Source organism: Rhyacophila brunnea, unplaced genomic scaffold (assembly GCF_057557595.1).
Source record: "Rhyacophila brunnea isolate RB1 unplaced genomic scaffold, BYU_Rbru_1.0 scaffold_17, whole genome shotgun sequence".
Classification (NCBI taxonomy): Eukaryota; Metazoa; Arthropoda; class Insecta; order Trichoptera; family Rhyacophilidae; genus Rhyacophila; species Rhyacophila brunnea.
The window spans coordinates 4,206,743-4,226,518 of record NW_028232827.1 but is presented as its reverse complement, the minus strand read 5'-3'; the positions used below and the strand labels follow the sequence as shown (position 1 = coordinate 4,226,518).

Sequence of the window (19,776 nt, the reverse complement as noted above, 5' to 3'; positions counted from 1 at the left end):
TATTTATTTATGTATCTCAAGTAAATTATTTTAATGCGTAATTTTTTCCTATTGTGACGTGGATACGAATTGGGCATTAAAGGTTTGTTCTTGATAACGGAAACTCACCATTTCCATTCTAAGACAGACTGAAGCTATATTTAATCTTGATATACAACAGCCAGTCCGGGTTTCATTTTGTTTTTCTATGATTAATAAATAATAAATCTGGTATTTTTTACATTGACTACAATCCTATATGGGATGAGATTTTTTTTTACAAGATGGATGTTAGCCACTTGCTCAACGTAATTGGTCCATGCCTGGGTCCAAACACACATTTAAAAAACCACAATATGTTAATTTCTCAGACCCGGGATTTGAACCCAATTATATGATTCATAACCCGAAAGTTGACGATTGGCCATCGGGTATATTAACATTAAAAAAAAAAATATTTGTCCAACAATAGCATAAGGTAGAACTGTCGACATCAAAATAATATTTTCTTTTACGATAATTCATTATGCAGTCAAACTTATTCATGAATTTGCGATACAAAAGTACAGAGACATCTTTGATATGTGTTACGACTTAGTAAGTAAGTGAAAAATATAAAATCTTTCGAAACAAATTTAAATATAAAAATAATGAAACTAGAGTGTCCGTAAAGATACGCATATTTTTTTTTACATAGAATATTATACTTAGTACAATCATTTTTAAATCAATAATACAATCAAAGTTGAGTAGGTACACTGAAATAATTATAGACATTTTATTTTTAATTTCATTTAATAATAATTAATTAGAAATAGGGTTAAGGGTACTAGCGGTAGTTTGTCAATTATAATTTTTATAGTAATATTTTTTTTGGGTAGTTTTTGCATTGTACCCACAATAAGATGCAAGCCGCTTTCTCCACGAAGCTGTGTATCCAAACTGTATACTTAAACATCTACTGATATAACATTGTTTATCGTTTATAATTTGTCAACTAAACCTATGTATATAATATAATAATAAAAGTCTTTGTTATAATTTGATCGAATTTTATCGGCCCCCGCGAAGCTGTGGAGAAACCGGATCCATCAGTGTTTCTCACGTATTTAAATATAAAATATCTCATTATGATCATTATGATGAACACGGTGATTTTAGACTTTTCACCCTTCTTTTGTTCATAGTTACGTAGTTATCCAAAATAACTGTACTATCCTTAGATAAATGTCATTACATGTTGATTACATTCAATTACTTGTAATAATAGAAACACCAGACTTGAGTAAATCACATATAAGTATTGTGACCTCACCGGTAGGAATTGCAATATTGGTATTTCAGTATTTATCGATACCCAAATACCGGTTTTGAATATAGAAAATAAAGGTATTTTTGGTGTTAATTATTGACTGACGACACGTTTAATGGATCGATTTCTTTGTCCTTAGTGATTTACGGAACGAAATTGCATTGTAGGTAATTCGTGGATTTGAGAAGTTCAGATTTATCTGAAATCACAGTTAAATACTTTACGTTTTTATTATTATCAGTGGCCATCCGTGGCGTATATTTCATGATAAAACGCCAAGTGGGAAAAGTCTGCAGCCGGACACGAAGATAAGACCGACACTAGCAGACTCTACTCTTGATAAACTAGCATTTTTGAGGGCATATTTTAGTTCACATCGTCAATAAATTCAATGTAAGAATCAGGATTACCACTACATATATATTGTTTTATATAAAGTATTAATATATTGAAGAGATTTTGACAGCTATATTTATCGATAGATTTTAATGAATACCGGTATCCAATAAGAAACACTGAAAAACCGGTATGAATTGATATTTTCATTCAGTATTGCAATCCCTACGCATTGGGAATTGAACTAGGAAACCCTAGTGTAAGAAGCCAGTGTCTTACGCATTCTATTATGAAGACTGTTTCTCTTTGTGTTTTAGATATAAAAATAGCGTGCGAAACATTGATGGATGCAGTTAAAAATACCACCCGTTGTTAAAGTAAAATTTCTTATCCAAACAGACTTTCTTTGTCAATAGTCAGAATCACATATCTGCGTTGACCGACTACAATATTAAGAATACAACATTGCGAGAGTCAACATTTTGTTTTTAGCATTAATATCCAAACATTTGAGACGTTATGGCAGTGTTTCAAATAATTTAGCTGATTGCTTTGCATTTAATACTCTCGAACAATCTCATCCGTACAATTATCAATTAATCACAATAATAATTTTACAATATTTCTCCCGAAAACATTATATTATTACGAAGCAGCGCGTTCGTAAACGGCGCATCAAACGGTAAATAATTCATTATTTTTCTTTTATTTATAAAATATCTAATGTTACACTCCGATAATACCTGTTAATGGCACATTAATAGTAATATAGTATTTAATATATTCAATTCTTTAAAATCGATACATACTTAATTAATATATATATTTATATATATATATATATATATAAATAAAAAGTGTTCTCCGTGCGGGGGAGGGGGTAATTACCTCCAATAAGTCATAATATAATTGTCAGAGACACAATAAAGCCAATACAATAATTAATTATTAATTGCTGCCAAACGCACATTCAAATTAACATCGTATCACACTACTAAAATGTAATAATATTTCATTACTCACTTTTTATTAATTATAATTTTACGCACACTATCGTAAGACACTGTTTTTTTTTTTTTTTAAATATGTTTATATAATTGTTCATTAGTTCGCGTGCGATTTGTCCACTGTTCGTAAATGTTATTTGTTTATTTATTATAAATCGACGTGTTCACGAAAGCTCATATTGAAACCAACTTTACGTTCACAGTGTTGTTATTATTGTTTAAAGGGGGGGGGGGGCGGTGGGGTTCGCCTGCCCGGCAAACTATCTTCATCCCTCTCGCACTTGCCACCGTCGCATAGCGATTGATACACTCGCTCCTCAACAAACCCGGTGAGCAAAAAGCACATAACCAAAAAAAGAAATGAGATGACCGATATGAGAGAAACAAAATGAGTCACATTTATTACATTTGCAATGTCGTCTACAAATAATTTAATAATAGTGAAAATTTAACAATCATGCGACTGAAATTGACTACTAAATTAATGACTAGAATAACAGACAAATTAAATCGTTTGAATTATTTTTTGTATAAAATATTAAAGAATGGATAGGTAAAAAATTTACCTATTTATTTATTCAAGTGTCACCTTTACAATAATAAAACAATCAATTTTTGTGAAAACTTCAAAAGTAGGTAACACTTAATGAAATTAATATTTGAAATAGTGCTTGTACTGACCGAGTTTGTTCTCACTCTTTGAATAAATGTTTGCGAGAAATAAAATAACCATTGGGAGGGGATGAAGGAATGTGCGATGCAAATCAAAACAGAACAGGCGGCAATATTTCAAATTATAAATGATTTGGATATTTAACAGAATATTGTTAAAAACACGACATATAACTTTGTTGAAGGAGCCATAGAGAATTCTTGTTATCATTCAATATAGAATATATAGCTACTACATCATTGTCTATATCCAGTCGAATGGTTTTAACCTTTTTACTGACGGTAGGTGTATGTATGGCGGTACCTTGCACGCCGCGAATTTTATTGCAAAAATATTTTTTTTTAATTCAAGTAGTAAAAACGAATTCTGTTTCAATTCTGAGTATGTGACGACATTCCCAATATATGTCGTTGTGTGTTCAACATATTTGTATGTTTAAAATAATTGATTTACGTTAGTAAAATCCCGTTTCATTTTTGTATAAGCGGCGATCCGTTCACGGAAAAGTTCACGTCTTAAGACGTCATTGGCAGCCATCCGGCTATTTTTATTGAAATTAGGAGCTGGGGATTAAAAGGATTAATGTGAATAGCTAACCACATTGAGTAAATCTATTTCAAAGTAAATTCTACACAACTGTTTTCGACATTTCTATAAATGATTTAGTGGTAAAAAAAAGTCAGGTCAAAACATTCAAATTAGATATGTTGTTAGAAAAATAACTAAAACATTCTATACACAAGATGGAATGTAATTCAACGTTAGGAATAAAATAATTATAACTTTTAGAATAGAATCCTTTTTCATGCATAAAATTTTATTTAACATTTAATGTGGTACGATTAATTCTCCCTATTACTTTTTTATTAAACTATATGTCAATGTACCTATTGAATCGATCTTCAACACCGTTTTATAAAAAGTTTCAAACATCGAAATAATTTCTCCAACAAAGTTACGTGTTGTGTCTGTGAATTAAATAAAAACGGGTATTAAAAAAAGTGAAACGATAATTAAAACTTTTAATTAGCACATTGTATGTGCCTCCCCATATAAAATTTATTATTAATATAATATATTTATAATAATATAATATATATTATGCTTCTGCGAAAGATTTAAATTGATTGTAATATACTTTTTTTTTTTAATATTCAGCTGCTCTAAACACCGAGTACACATCAAACATGGCAATATTAATTATTTATTAATATGTCGTTTAAAATATTTTAATTTTTTCATTTTAAGTAGTTATTTTTTTCTACTCTAGAAAATTGTGGTCTCCGTTTGATTGATTCACCAATTCAGTACAAAAAGAAAAAAACAATCGCAAATTTATTTAATAAAATTGTTCTCATCGAAATAAAAGGAAGATTTTTAGTAGTGAATTATTTGTATAGAATAATATTATATCAGAATGTCAATTTAAAAATTTATGGTATATAATCTGTGTTACGAATTATTGTCTATGGTCAATATTTGCGAAATTTATTGAACCGATATGATTACGAAGGCATTGTTAAGCGTTAGGCTTTAAATAAGTATTGTTTCAAAAAATTTATAGTTTTATAGATTCAAATTGCGTGAACCAATCAAGCGCGAGTTATTCCGTCAATTTAGATACAATACAACATACACTATAAAAATAAAAAATAATAAACCTCAATAGGAATAAAGGATGTAAATTAATATTAAAAAAATAACCTATCGTAAGAATAACTGTAAAAATATATAATAACTAAATTTAAATTATTATCGTAATGAAATAATAATGAACTTAGAAATAATTTAAAAACTGCTTTGGATCGTGACAATATGAGAATGACAATGTGACAATGAAATGGATGATTTTATTTACACTAAAACTCAATATACAAAAAATCATAGAGAAAAAAATATGACAGCAAGAGAGAAATACAGTCAGGATAGAAAGTAACTAAACTACGACAATGAATTATTAAAAAAAAATGCAAAATAATATCTAATTAAAACAATAGGCATATCATTTTTTGAATAAACTATAAATATCGTAATATTATCAATATTTTTTTTTTTGTATTAAAATTTACGAAAAATTATTGGTCGTTACAATAATTATTTTTTACAATACATATTCATAAAAAGCTGCTCAAATATAAAATACCGTATTAAACCGACGACATTTAGCATCAGATTCTGTACGAAGCGCAAAAGTACTTAATTCCATTTGGGTAGGTACATAATTCGTAATTTTTCATACCTAAATACAAGGTGTAAAAAATATTGGTCAAGTAATGAGTCAGTTCGAATCAATACGGTAAGCAATAAAATAAATAAGCGGCACAGTAGAAAAAAAACTCATTCCATAAAACAGCGGAGCCAATATTTCCAATTCTTTAGTGTTATTCAGATTATCATATATTCTTTTTTAACGTCTCAAAACTTTCTCACATTGAGGTTAAATTTGGCTCATCCAAGTGAGTAGACTGGAATTTGGAAATATGCACTTCAAGCATAGATCTATTACATCTACTGATACAAACAGTACAGCCGTTGATGTAGAACTGGTATACATAATCATTCATAGTGTACACGTTGATTTTCAAAAATAACAAATGATTTACATTGCTAATTGCAGTATGTACGATGTTATCGCAATTTACATAGAAATCCATAAAGCGACAATTTTGACAAAAATGAGTTCGTAAAGAATAATATACAAACCCAAATTTGACTCACTGTCATTATTGATACAAACTCGATTCATAAATTTTTCAGAGTGAAATGTTCATGTTCATATCAATGTGGACAAACATGACCCGAACAATACAATATAACGTGTGTAATGATAGAACAATTGTTTAAATTACACTCATCTTTGTCAGTACTACATGATATCTATCCGTAGTGTAATAGATCTATGATTTCAATTAATATTCGTATCGTCAAATAAAAAATATTTTGTAATGGTAAAAATAAAAAAGAACCGAGTGACAGAAGATAATGACATAAACACAGATAAGTTAAACAGTTTCAAAAATTGATAACTCCACATTTCATCACATTACAATATTATTATTCATGAAATGAATTAGACTTTATTTATTTTTTGTGATTCATAATTCAAATTTATTTCGAATTGTCATCAGTAACTTATATTTCAAATTAACAAAGTTGAACTGTATTTTTGTGATGGGCAATTGATATTTCAAGAATTGGAGTACACAACTTTTGTAACTATGCGAATCAAACCAAGATGAATATGAAGAGATGACGATAGAGAGAATAAAATGAACGAAATGCGTTGACCGCAGTCGATAGTAGATGAGAGTGAAGGAATGAGAAGAAAAAATGGCGGAGTGGCCAAGATGGCGGCGAACGAAGAAAACAACGATAGAGCTGGAGCGGTGGGCGTGCGTCGGGCATGGGGGCGCTCTAGGGCACGAGGTCGGGCAGGCGGCTTCGGCCCTAGGCCCCCCCTCCGCCGGCGCCCCCGGGAGGCTCCCTCTCCACCTTGCGCTCCTTGTAGTAGATCTCCTCGCTCTCCTTGTCGCACATCAGCAGGATGACGGCGCCGAACAGGAAGATGGCCGCGCCCCAGCCTACGCCGTATGCCCAGCCGAACTCCCACACTGTGCGGTTGCCTGGAACACCATAAACGAAAGCATTGATATTGTATTCCTGACAAACTCGATAGCGTCTCCTGCTTTCTTATAATATAAGGCAGATATGTCCAACTTCAAGTAGGCTGTAATCTAAAACCTCTCATTGTTCCTGATGTGTTACAAATTAAACAATAATACTTGATTAAATTATGCAAAGAGCCTAACTACGAAACGGTAACGAGAAATTACGCCTCAGTTTAAAGCTCGAGGATTCATATCGTCTCTTTCTCTCACTCCTGTAGCAAGCAATAAATGATCCGATACGCATCAAGTAATATGAAACGGTCACTAGGGCTTCCTCATGGTTAATTTGAAAGTTGGCTTTCGACTAAGCTGGTTACGAAAATAAAAAAATAGGAATGGTTAATGCTTCCATAATATATTACAACTAAATGTACACGCTTTTTATATTCTCACAACTCAATTCCGATTTCTCCGCGTAGGACATGCCTGATATCACGCTGAATGGCAGGATGCTAGTCTTTGAAGTGCCTCCATGTCAGTTGAAAAGGTAGAACTTCTCAAATCTGAGGGTAATACTGATCAACAAAATCAATTTTTCCGCTTTCAAAAAGTTTGCAATCAGACAGTTCTACCAACCCGTTGGATTTTTACTCTGTATCGTACACATTAAATAAACAACAAGCGATTTTTGCCTCACAAATGAGCCGGCTATTATTCTGATTATCATGTTTACGCTCTAGAGACGTCTAATAGTAGACCTTACCAAGATTTAACTCAGCGGCGAAGCACACAGGATAGATAACCAAGGCGATCAAGATGGCAATCACTGGAAAAAAAATACATAAAATAAATTAGTGTACATAATTTAATGGGGTGTATATATAATATATAAGAATAAATTAGATTTTTTTTTAATAGTTGAAGCTCTCATTATGAGCATGAGTCTAGAAACTTGAGACATCCTTTCTGTGCAATATAATTCCTCTGAGCATATTAATTCATGAATCATGATGGAAGTCTTGTGGTTTTGAGATGCCGCCATATGACTAAATGTCATTCAAAGTTTATGTGGCATATTAAGCAATCTTGACAGTCACTGTCATTTCAGCTTTACAACTAATTCATTAAGATCATTCAAGGAAAAGTAACAACCGAAAGTGTCAGTTTGTGTCACAAGCAAACAATTTTATTAGTCATTAAAAATTGCATCCGAATGATGATAGACACATAATGATAGATTTACCGGCTTATTACCTACAGCTCCTACGATATTGAATAAAATTAATAATCATCATCACGTCATTATAAAACGAGATTACGTTATAACTTTAAATGGTGGATATCAGCGGATATTTTTTTAATCAATTTCCGCGTCCTGAAATTAAAATATATGTAGGGGTCAATACCCTACAATCTGCATGACTTAATTTATAATTACAAGTACCTTGTAACATAATATTGTGAAACAGCAGAACAAGCGATTTATGTGAATCAATCAATTTTTAACAGAAAGCTAATTTAGCAAAATAATTCAATAATTATATCAATCAATTATTTATAATTTACAAAACAACATGATATGCACAAAATTGTTTATATGAAAATCAATCGTGCCTAATAATTAAAAAGTGCTTAATTGTCTAAAATTAAAATCAATTATTTATAATTTACAAACAAGCTATGCATTACACAACAAAGCATGATTATCAAATATTCAAGTACCGATAACAGCATTTTCTATTGTATCGAATCACTATAAAAACACCCAGTACATGAAAACAATATGGTCAGTCAGTCATCAAAGATTTAACCGTAAGGTTATCGTTCCACTCCGCCCGATCGACTTCGCAATTTCTCATAACGCACACACGTGCTTTAATTCTGCTAAATTATAATCTGTAAACTTACCTGTAATAATTAAATTGATATTTATTTGGAAGGAGATAATAAAACCAGGGTTCATTTCATTCACGCATCAATCTTCTTATTATTGGAGTCAAACAAACCTACTCTCCGGTTCCTTATTTCATCTCCTAACAAAATATATTTAATTTCGACAGTCAATTCGCTGTTGCGGTAGAATAATACAGTAGCGTATGATCTACATTCCACTGGCATGTCGACAATACAATCTACTTTCCAATAAATAGTAAGGGGCAAAATATATATGCATCTGGTATTCTAGTTCCTATATAGAAATTCACTCACATGCTAATGCCATGGCGAGAACGGCAAGTCGGTAGAACTTGTATTTGGCATGGTGATCAGTGGCGCGCAACCCCAGCGCAGTGAGCAGCACGCCGATGATGTCAGCAATGAGCGTCACGATGCATAACGCGGCGGCACCACGGATGTACCCTAAAAAAATTAAAATAATCTTGTTAATATACCGAAAATGGCGGGGCGGGGCACTCAGTCTACACCGGGTGTCCTGGGACAATCTTACATAGTTCAATACTCTGATTATAATTTATTTATTTATTTAAGAAAACAAAACATTGTGGACATAGCAAATCTAAATTCAATAAGTTCACAAGATGAGATTTACATCATAACAAATATTACCCTCACAAGAGAGAAGAAGAGAATATAATATATAATAATAATAACAATAAAAAAAAATACAAATAAAAAGTACAATTTTATACTGAAAAATAAAATTTTGAAAACAGAAAACATACAATTTTATGCAGAAAAATAAAATTTTGAATACAAAATACATAGCACGTCACCGAAAATGTCTACGTCTTTGGAGAGCGCATCGACTAGTCTTGCACCCCTCGCAATAATGATACCTGATAGGCTTGACACGAGGAAACGGTTCCGATCCAGAATAAATCATGGCTCATAATCATAATAAGATAACTAATTTTCAAAGCCTAAAACTGTACACTTGTAACTCCCAATTTATGACAGAATAAGAGAGCGTATCTAGACTGCGGCAAGTATAACGTGGCTGTTTCGAGAACTACCATCCTCCCTAGCCCCTTCCTCTTCGTTCCCCTCGCCCTGCAATCATTTGACGTTCGATATTTGTGCGTGATGCAAGTTTGTGTAATGTGCCTAAACGTGTTAATAATGCAAAAAATGTTGAAAAGTGGTCGCAGCAGGATTATAAGTCATGTTATAACCTACGAAGAAAAAAAACAAAATGAGCTCACTGGCCCCTATCAATAAAGTCGATGCAATGACAGGTAGATATTCTTTGACATTTCAGTGTTACCATATAACTAAAAATATCCCGACAGATTGGAAAAATATTGTCGTCTGGTATTGTATTCGATATTCACATTCTGAACCAAAGTATGGTGGAAATAGTCTCATAATACTGGCAATCCTTTCATAATATATCGAAATGCCACAACACGGCGGCCATGACACTTCAAGTTATAATTTTCGCAGTCTACATTCTTTCTTTCACACAACAGTGGTGTAGATGCATTTACATTTATATTTATTTTTATTTATTTCATTAAAAGGATTTACTTCTACAACTTTGGGTATTAAAACCTACATTAATTAGATCATCTTTAGACTTTCTTGCAATGTATTGTATTATTTCAACTTGCTCTGTGAGGTTAAATCAATGACCCTCAGCGTAAGGCGCTGGCCTTTCACCCAGGGGTTCCAGGTTCAACCTGGTGAGGTCATAATATATTTATGTGATTTTCTCAAAGACTGGTGTTTGTGATTGTTTTAATTCTATTACTAACTACACTGTTTCACTACGTTACTTTCATTGGGCCTCAAGGGCTGTTGTAGTGTTAATAATAATATAGAATATATAAATGCACAGGTATTGGATCAACACTATGACCACTCTCTATAGTGCTTGATAAATTGTGAATCCATTATACCTTTTCATAAATAATATATGAGCTCAATAGTAATAAAACCTCTGCCTGTCTGACCCATATAAACTGCTGGACAAGTTCCACACAATAACAAACAGACACCACTTCTCCAAAGTGGATTATAAAATATTTACTATTTTTCAAGAGTTCCAAGGTGACATTTAAATCGTATTGTTTTAACAGATTACCTTTTATTTCTGAAATTTCACCTAAGAAAGTTATTAATTCGTGAAATTTATCTATGGGTGATTCGGAGTTTGGTTAGATTATGTTAATGTGATTTTTGTATTGTTTTTTTCTTATTGAATGCAGAGACTGCGCTGGATCGGCCATGTGCATAGAATGCCGGAGGATATATCAGCAAGACGAGCTATGTACGCAACCCTCGAGGGCAAGAGGACACCGGAACGGCCGAGATGGCTGGAATGCGCCACAGGAGATATAAGAATGCCCAGTCAAAGCAACCGGAGAGTGTTGGCGCTCGATAGTTCAGGATGGAGGAAGTATTTAAAGGAGGCCAAGACCAGCCAGGGGTTGTAGTGCCATAAATGATGATGAATGTTTCCTTATGCTGCAGTCCTGCTCTAAATTTCGGCACTTCTTAGAAGAATTGTAGAATTTTAATATTTAGGGTAAAACTTTAATTTCATATTTCATTTTTAATTATTATTTAATTTTCATAATTTTTTTTTTGACCGTGACCGATCCTAAGAAGATCATATCGTCTCTGTTCTGGCAGAACACACTAACTGGAGAATACTAGTTTTGAGTAATTTGACTTTGAAGTTGTTAAAATGTTTAAAATGGTCTATCATGGGAGTTTATTAAGTAATCGTAAAAAGGATGACTTTAAAATAAAGAATGTTTATTTATTTAGAAGGTTAAAGTAAAAAATAAAGTAAAATTTTGTTTTTTATGTTTATTTTCTTATTTGTGTATAAAAAAACGAATTAGTGTTTTTTGCCAGAACACATTTTGTCTTTTTCAGCGGTACTGATTACACTAAGTGTTATTTAGTGTTTTCTGCCAGGAGAAAAATCCAGAATAATCTAAAGCCATTATCATAGTTTTAGGGTAAAATTTTAGTACAAAAAATTATCTAGGTATTTTTATACATAAAAATGAGATAGATACATACTGCATAGTATATTCTTATCGAGCGTAGAGATTATAAGTAGGTACATGTGTAAATAATGACAAGTAGAAGACATATTAATAGAGGGAATTTCAGAGTAACTATCATTGGTGGAAAAGTAGCATCGTTAGAGTCATCTTCATCAGTCTGAATCAATGCACTGCTGGATGAAGCCCTCTCCAAGCTGATTCCACTTCTCTCGGTTCTGTGAATTGCGTTGCCACGTAATTCCGTAGTACTTAACCATTTCATCGATCTAGCGGCCTCTAGGTCTATTTTGCGGACGTTTTGTACCTCTTGGGTACCACTGGATGACTACAATTGTCCATCGGTTGTCCCTTTTTCGAACTATGTATCCAGCCCATTTCCATTTGTGGTTTTTAGAGAACACTATTACATCACAAACCCTTGTCTGTTTTCTTATACAATCATTCCGCTTTTTGTCATTTCGCGTTATGCCCAGCATGCACCTCTCTATACCACACTGTGCTACTATAAGTTTCTGGGTCTCTCATTAACTTTGGGTCCATGTTTCACACGCACTTGTGATTACGGGAAGCACACACTGGCTTAACATTTTGCGCTTAAGGCACGGGACATTATTCAGACGGTCAAAAGTTTTTCAGCCCAGCTTCACTTTGCGAACAATTTCATCAACTATATACATCCCACCTACAGAAACCTTGTTGTCCCAGAAAATATCAATTGAGTTACTACATATGGCTCTTGCAGACGAATCATAAAATAAATTGCATCTCTCGTAATTATTACGAAAAAGTGTTTCAGCAGTGGCTTAATAGAAAATTAACCATGTGCATGTAGTCAAGTTAGGTGGTGATTCGTGAAAGGCATGACCACTTCTACGACTAGAAACATGACTCCCCTGGTTTCCTATTGCCTCGGGTAGATATATCACAAATTAAACAATTGCGTCTTTCATGTTCTCTGCCATTCTGGGTAGTGTTGACCTGTGTGTCCCTGATAACTATCTTAGAAATAGAGACCATCAGTTGTTTATTCTCCCAAGGTGCAGAACCAACCTGGTAATGCCAATTGGGAGGGCGATAACTATGTTCAATGAAATTGCTTCGGGTGTTGATATATTCCACCTACGTGAGAATGAGTTTAGATGAACGCTGTTCTTAAAATAGGGTCTGCTTAACTCATCCGGTGCACTTCCTTGTACCTATCTAATTTATCTACTGATCTATCTCTTTTTTATGTAATACTGTTATATATATCTCTGTTTCTAAATGTCATGCTGTGAACGTCTTAAACTTATAATTTGTAATGTCCACAATATGTTAAAAAAAAAATTGAAAAAAAAATCTTAGAAGAGTCACGTGAGCTTTGTTAGTAGAAGCACATATTGGATTCGTAGTTAATTCGAACACGAAGTTGGGTATACAGAGGGGTGGAGCCCATACGAGTCACGACCTTCGGCCATGAGGTTCCTACTATGAAGAAGAAGAATGATGCTAACACCAAAGTAACCAATACACTGGCTGGATACAATGGCACCATGCTTATATTCTTGAAAACAATGGCCAGCGTTAAATAATATACAAAGTCATACTGCGTCTCTCATATACATACGAAACTAAGATGCTCACACAGTGTAATTGTAGTTCCAAGTTAAGTAGTGAGGAGTTGGATTCACGACTACTTCCGATGCTGCTACCGTGACTTTTCGTGTATTACTTGCTATCGTCTTAGGTAGACGAATTACAAAATAGACCATGTAGGTATATCATATTGTGTAGGTGAATCAGAAGCGCGCTTGCGGTGCCCATCGAGGATGTGAGAAGTGAGAACCACGTCGACTCCTTGGCATGGTGCTATATCTTTTCGTGTATACTGTCGTCTCAGTTAGACAGATTGCAAAACAAACGTTATATGATTCCGACGAATCCAGTGTACGCGCGGGATTCTCATCAAGTACCAAGTTACGGAGGTGAGGATTGGGAGTCACGACCACTTCCCGATCTGGTACCATGACTTTTCGTGTATACTATCATCTCAAGTAGACAAATCACAGAAGAAAGTATGTCTCTCTGATTATGTATATGGGTTGTTAGGTAACGCACCTGGACTACATGTAAAAAAGTATTTTTAATGTATTTTATACATCAGTGGCTTGGCTTGTTGTCGATTTTGATTATAAAACAATAAATTAATAAATAAAAGGACGGTGATGATAAAAAACAACATTTATAATTGCTAATCAGGCTCTGTCAATCTCTCAGATCATATTTGTTTTAGAGACTATAGACACTAAGTCGCTTGCCGGTATAAGGTAAAAAGCAAAAATGGTTCTGGCAGAAAACACTAACTCAATTAGTTGTTATTTCCAGGCAACATTTCGCAATTTTTCATTTAGTGCGTTTGCACAAAACTGTTTTTAAGTAAATGTATATTTTATAAAAATTAGTGTGTTTTTCCAGACGGTAGAGTTTGAAATAAGGAACATTTTGGTATAACTAAATCAATATGTCATTTTTTCGAATTAGTGTTTTCTGCCAGAACAGTGACGATATATGGGCCTTAGGTTTGTATTAATAGTTTTTATTTTTACAAGAAATGGATGTTAGCCACTTGCTCAATCTATTAGGTCCTATACTCTGACTCCAAACACACATTAAAAAACAATATTTGTATTTGCTAGACCCAGGATTCGAATCTGGGACCCACAACATTATAAGCCGATGCGTTGGCCGCTCGACCATCGTGGGCGTTAACTATTACAACAATATTTTCATATTATCTTTTATTTTTCATCATCAACTTGAATCTATAAAGCTAATTATTTCACTCCTCTCGGCCCTGTCTGTTGCGTTGTCACATACTTCTGTAGAGCATAACTACTCAGTCCTCTAGGCCTAATTTCCTGAGAGTTTCTAGCTCTTAGGTAGACCTACCACTGAATGACTGACTATATTAAATTTGACCAATGACTGTATTATCTTCGAGCAGTGTTCAGTTCATTTCCATTTAAGATTTCCTTTCTCTTTTACATTTCATTACCTCGTTTGTTCTTTTATCCAATAATTCAAATTATTGTGTCCTCATATGTTATGCCCAGCCCAGCATGCACCTCTCCATACCACACATTTTTAAAATAACTAACGCAATTATTTATAAAGTCATTGTATTCTTGACAAAATTGTCACATCAGAAACTTTAACAACTCGATATTCTGAGTCAGATGTAAACAAACATTTATGTAGAAATTTTTATATGCCATTTGTATTTTTTTTTCACTGGAAAACAATAATTACTTGTGCAAGCTAGATATGGTTTATGATGAAATAATTATCGTGTTTATATTAGTAATTATCAAAGTGCATATTGGATGTCTCAAGACTGGAGTTAAATCACGATAAATGTACATACAATATATATGTATTGGAAGGAAGACTTTCTGATTTTTATTCAACCGTCGTCCCAGTAGAGGTTCTACAATAATTCTCTTGCTTGCTAGACGTCGTCCACATGCCACAAGTTCGCCACCGCTGTCTTACACCAACTACAATATGAAATTTTCCCGACCACACCCACAGTGGAGTAGTCTGCAGCATTACATAAATTAGCTTCTCATCCGGGTGCTCCCTAGTCAATTCCCGTTGACTTCACAAGATATTCTAAAAGCATGGGTGTTTTTGTGATCGTTTCATTGCTACTACTACACTACTGTTAGTTCGCCTCATTGCATGTTGTATTGATAAAAATAAATTAAATAATAGACTAATAATGATTTTACAATAAGGGATATTTATCATGAAAAGGTTATATGACTATTGAGAAAAAAAGGCAATAAGTACACAGTAACATCATTTATCCAAACTGCAAGTCATCTAAATAATCTGTGGCTGATCCCTTAGTTACATCAGTGGCGAAGGGTGGGGGTAGGCTGTGGAGATCTGACATAAATAGTTCACACTAAACTTTGTCAGCCATACTTATTTATTTTCGTTGAATTTAGAATACAAATTGCAGACGGTGCTGGTTAGTTTTTAAAATTCAATTAAACCTTGCCTAAACCAAACTATTATAGTGGAGGAAGGCTGTGGGGATCTGACATAAATGGTGCATACTAAACTTTGTCATTCATACTTTTCATTGAATTAAGAGTACAAATTGCAGATGGTGTTGGTTAGTTTTTAAAATTCAATTAACCACTGCCTAAAACAAACCATGGTAGACAAACTATAAAATATGTAAAATTATGTAAGATTTAATGGCATAATTTTTGATATTTCATAGATAGACGAATATTTTTTTATTATCTGTTATGGCTTAGTTTACGCAGGGTTTAATTTATGTTTTTTTTATATATCCTCTTCATCTCTCTTGTGCTTGTGAGGGTAATATTTGTGAAAATGTAAATCTCATGTTGTGAAGGTGTTGAATTTAGATTTGTTATGTCCACAATGTTTTGTTTTCTTAAATAAATAAATAAATAATTGAACTTTAAAAACTAACCAGCACCATCTGCAATTCGTTATATTAGTTCAATGAAAACAAATAAGTTTGATCGACAAAGTTTAGTGTGCACTATTTATGTCTGATCTCCTCACCCTACCTCCACCTTCGCCACTGGGTGACATGCAGTATGCAGTTGGTCGTCCACATTATCACCTTAAGCTGTCGTACCGGAAATATATTATGGCAATATAGCATTGCGACCAAATGACATCTGTGTAATATTTTCATCGTGAAGTATGTGTCGTACCGGAAATATATTATGGCAATATAGCATTGCGACCAAATGACATCTGTGTAATATTTTCATCGTGAAGTATGTTGTAGGTACTGTTTGTAGACAGTAGGTAAGTATTATTCCAATCAGATTCAATAAGACCATCAATAGCTTGGTTTGACAGTTAACCCTTTTGTAAGTAAGTAAAACAACTTTATATAATTTTTATTGGGCATAAAAAATCAAAAATGTGTACTTCATTATTATTTTTTTTATTCGTAAGACAATAATATATGTATTAGAATTATATGGGTACATGTATTCTGTCCAGATTATTTCAATTTTATATAAAGGATTTCAAGTTATACACATTTATATTTTTGTTTTATTTTTTATTTTTGTACACATTTTTTTTTAAAATAAATATAAAAAATATTAAAACCATGAATTAGTCAAAAATCTGTATGAGAAAAAATTGAAAACTTAATAATCTAAATTTGAATAATAAATATGACCATAAAATTTACTGTAATAATACGATGTGGTCCTGTGACAAATTTACATTACATAACATTTTTTTACAATTATTGTAAGTTTATCTTTGACTCAAATTGCAAGCTTCGTATTTTCCCGCTAGGTGGCTCTGTATGTATAAGCATCCCCCTTAAGGGGGAGACGCATGCCAGCAGAGAACCTAGCGGAAATATACGAAGCTTGCAATTTGAGTTTTTTTTTGATAATTTACAATTTCAACTGTATTATTTAATAAATATGTATCCGAAAACATTAAAAAGATTTTTTATTTTTTTTTAAACTTAAAGATAAACTTACAATTGTAAAAACATGTGAATTCGTTTCAGGGTCAAATCTTATTATTGCATTATATTTTATGGTCATAATTATCATTAAAATTTAGTTTAATAAGTTTTAGATTTTATGTGGTGTAGATTTTTGACTAATTCATCGTTTTAATATTTTTTATATATATTTTAAAAAACATAAATTTTTATAAAAATATAAATGTGTATAACGTGAAATCCTTTTTATTTATATCAAATTTTATTTTAGGCATGGTCACAATATTGAAGCTCGAGTTGATATTAATAAAAAGGATTTCAAGTTATACACATTTATATTTTTATAAAAATCGATGTTTTTTAAAATATATATAAAAAATATTAAAACGATGAATTAGTCAAAAATCTACACCACATAAAATCTAAAACTTAATAAACTAAATTTTAATAATAAATATGGCCATAAAATATAATGTAATAATAAGATTTGACCCTGCAACGAATTCACATTTTATTACATTTTTTTACAATTGCCAGTTTATCTTTAAATTTAAAAAAAAATAAAAAATCTTTTTAGTGTTTTCAGATACATATTTATTAATTACTACAGTTGAAATTGTAAATTATCAAAAAAAATCTCAAATTGCAAGCTTCGTATTTTTCCGTTAGGTGCCTCTTTTCGCCTCTGATAGTATAAGCATCCCCCTTAATACGCAATCTTTCGGTTTGAAAAAAAAATCTGTAATTGTTTTTAATGATTAATTTGTTAATTATTTACACATTAGAAAATGGGAGAATTATCATTCTTTTTTATTCGTATTTATGAAATTCATAAAAGAAAGCGTAAAATTTGTGTTGTTTTCACTGATATATTATTTTATGGAAGTCTACATATAAATAACACAAAAATTTACGATCATCGGAAGACATTACGATAATCGGACGATTTATGGTCCTCGGATTTTGGCTCGAGATATTACTTGAAAAACTGAAAATCGTCCGCCATTTTCTAAGATGGCAGCCGTAGCACAGCATCAGCTACGAGTGATGATATTCGGTATGTTATTATTGGGCACCAGAACTATACATATATGCAAAGTCTACCCTTTGGGGGATTTATTTCCGGATAAAATCCTAATTTGACTCGATTAATATACTAATCGAACGATTGCGTCTATATCCTGATTGCAAATCGCACACTTTTTGGCGGTAGACCCACATTTGTAGCAAAACACCACATGGCCGCAAGGTATGGCACAAATGGTTCTCTCGGCGTCCTTACACAGCGCACACTTCAAATCGACATTCAGCGACACGGACGGATCATCTAGCTCTCCTGTATTTTCCTCGCCGTCTTTCACTCGCAAATAATTAATGTACTCCTCTCCCTTAATCGTCAACACGTATTGGCATTGCCTTCCGAAACACTTGGCGTGTTCCTCCCACGGATTTTGTTTGTTCCAGTGTTGCAGTGATCCCCCGCACTGGAAGCAAATTACCTTGTCAGCGTATCCCCTGAAGAAGAAGCCTGCGTCGGCCATCTGCGTAGGTGATTGGTACGCATCTAGCGGCCATTGCGCAAAGCTATTCGCCCTGACGCGTTCGTCGGAGAAAAACGGAAACTTTGGTTTCTGAACCGGGTGGTAATTATTGACCGACGAATCCACAGGGACGTTTCCGACGGGCAACCTCATCAGTAATGGACAGTCTGCAGATTGTACCATGTGCTGTGTCAATAGATCTTTCCCGTTCTCCCATTCCGTACAAGTGTAGTAACAGAAATAGCATATTACAGTGTTGTTCAAGCTGAAGAACATGCCTTTCTTAGCTGCTCTTTCTACGTTGAACGGAAATTTTCTTTCTGACTGTGTGAAAGTTGTCAATCTGTCTTTCTCAAAGCGAAAGTCAAGTCCACGATTCGTTTCCTCAGCAGCACAGAACTTCGATTTATCACAATCACCATCCATTGTTAAATCTTGGATAGCACCTCACGCTAGTTGTTCGTTGGTCTCACAATGGAATTTAAATGCAAGGTTCGTCATTATAACTGAAATATATAAGAAATATTTTCATAATCTCTACCATTGTTATAAATGTCTATAATATATCTTATATCTTTGATGATGACGTTCGAGAAATACAACTAAAGTAATAATACAATAAGGACATAGATATTAAATTTGTGACGTAGAATTGATATTGAAATAAATGATTACAATTAGACTATGAGTCCGTTTCAGAAAATCAACTAATAAAAATAATTACTGAAGGAATCGAGAACCTTTTTAGACTTATGTGCTCGCATATCAATGTCTGTCTACATGCTAAATGTGACTTTTTATCTTAGCCAAATTATCTATATCCACTTTAAAACCT

General features: G+C 32.9%; 1 protein-coding gene across 1 annotated transcript in view; it reads right to left on the bottom strand.

Moving 5' to 3' along the window:
* Positions 1–5,362: 5,362 nt before the first annotated feature.
* The window catches only part of LOC147073578 (transmembrane protein 47), a 130,895-nt gene continuing 116,481 nt past the window's right edge, over positions 5,363–19,776 (bottom strand). The window contains exons 4-6 of the mRNA XM_085944843.1: positions 9,124–9,273; positions 7,679–7,741; positions 5,363–6,930 (exon numbers count right to left, since the gene is read on the bottom strand). Of these exons, the coding sequence (XP_085800969.1) occupies positions 6,755–6,930; positions 7,679–7,741; positions 9,124–9,273 (389 nt within the window). The 3' untranslated portion in view covers positions 5,363–6,754. The remainder of the gene's footprint in view (positions 6,931–7,678; positions 7,742–9,123; positions 9,274–19,776) is intronic.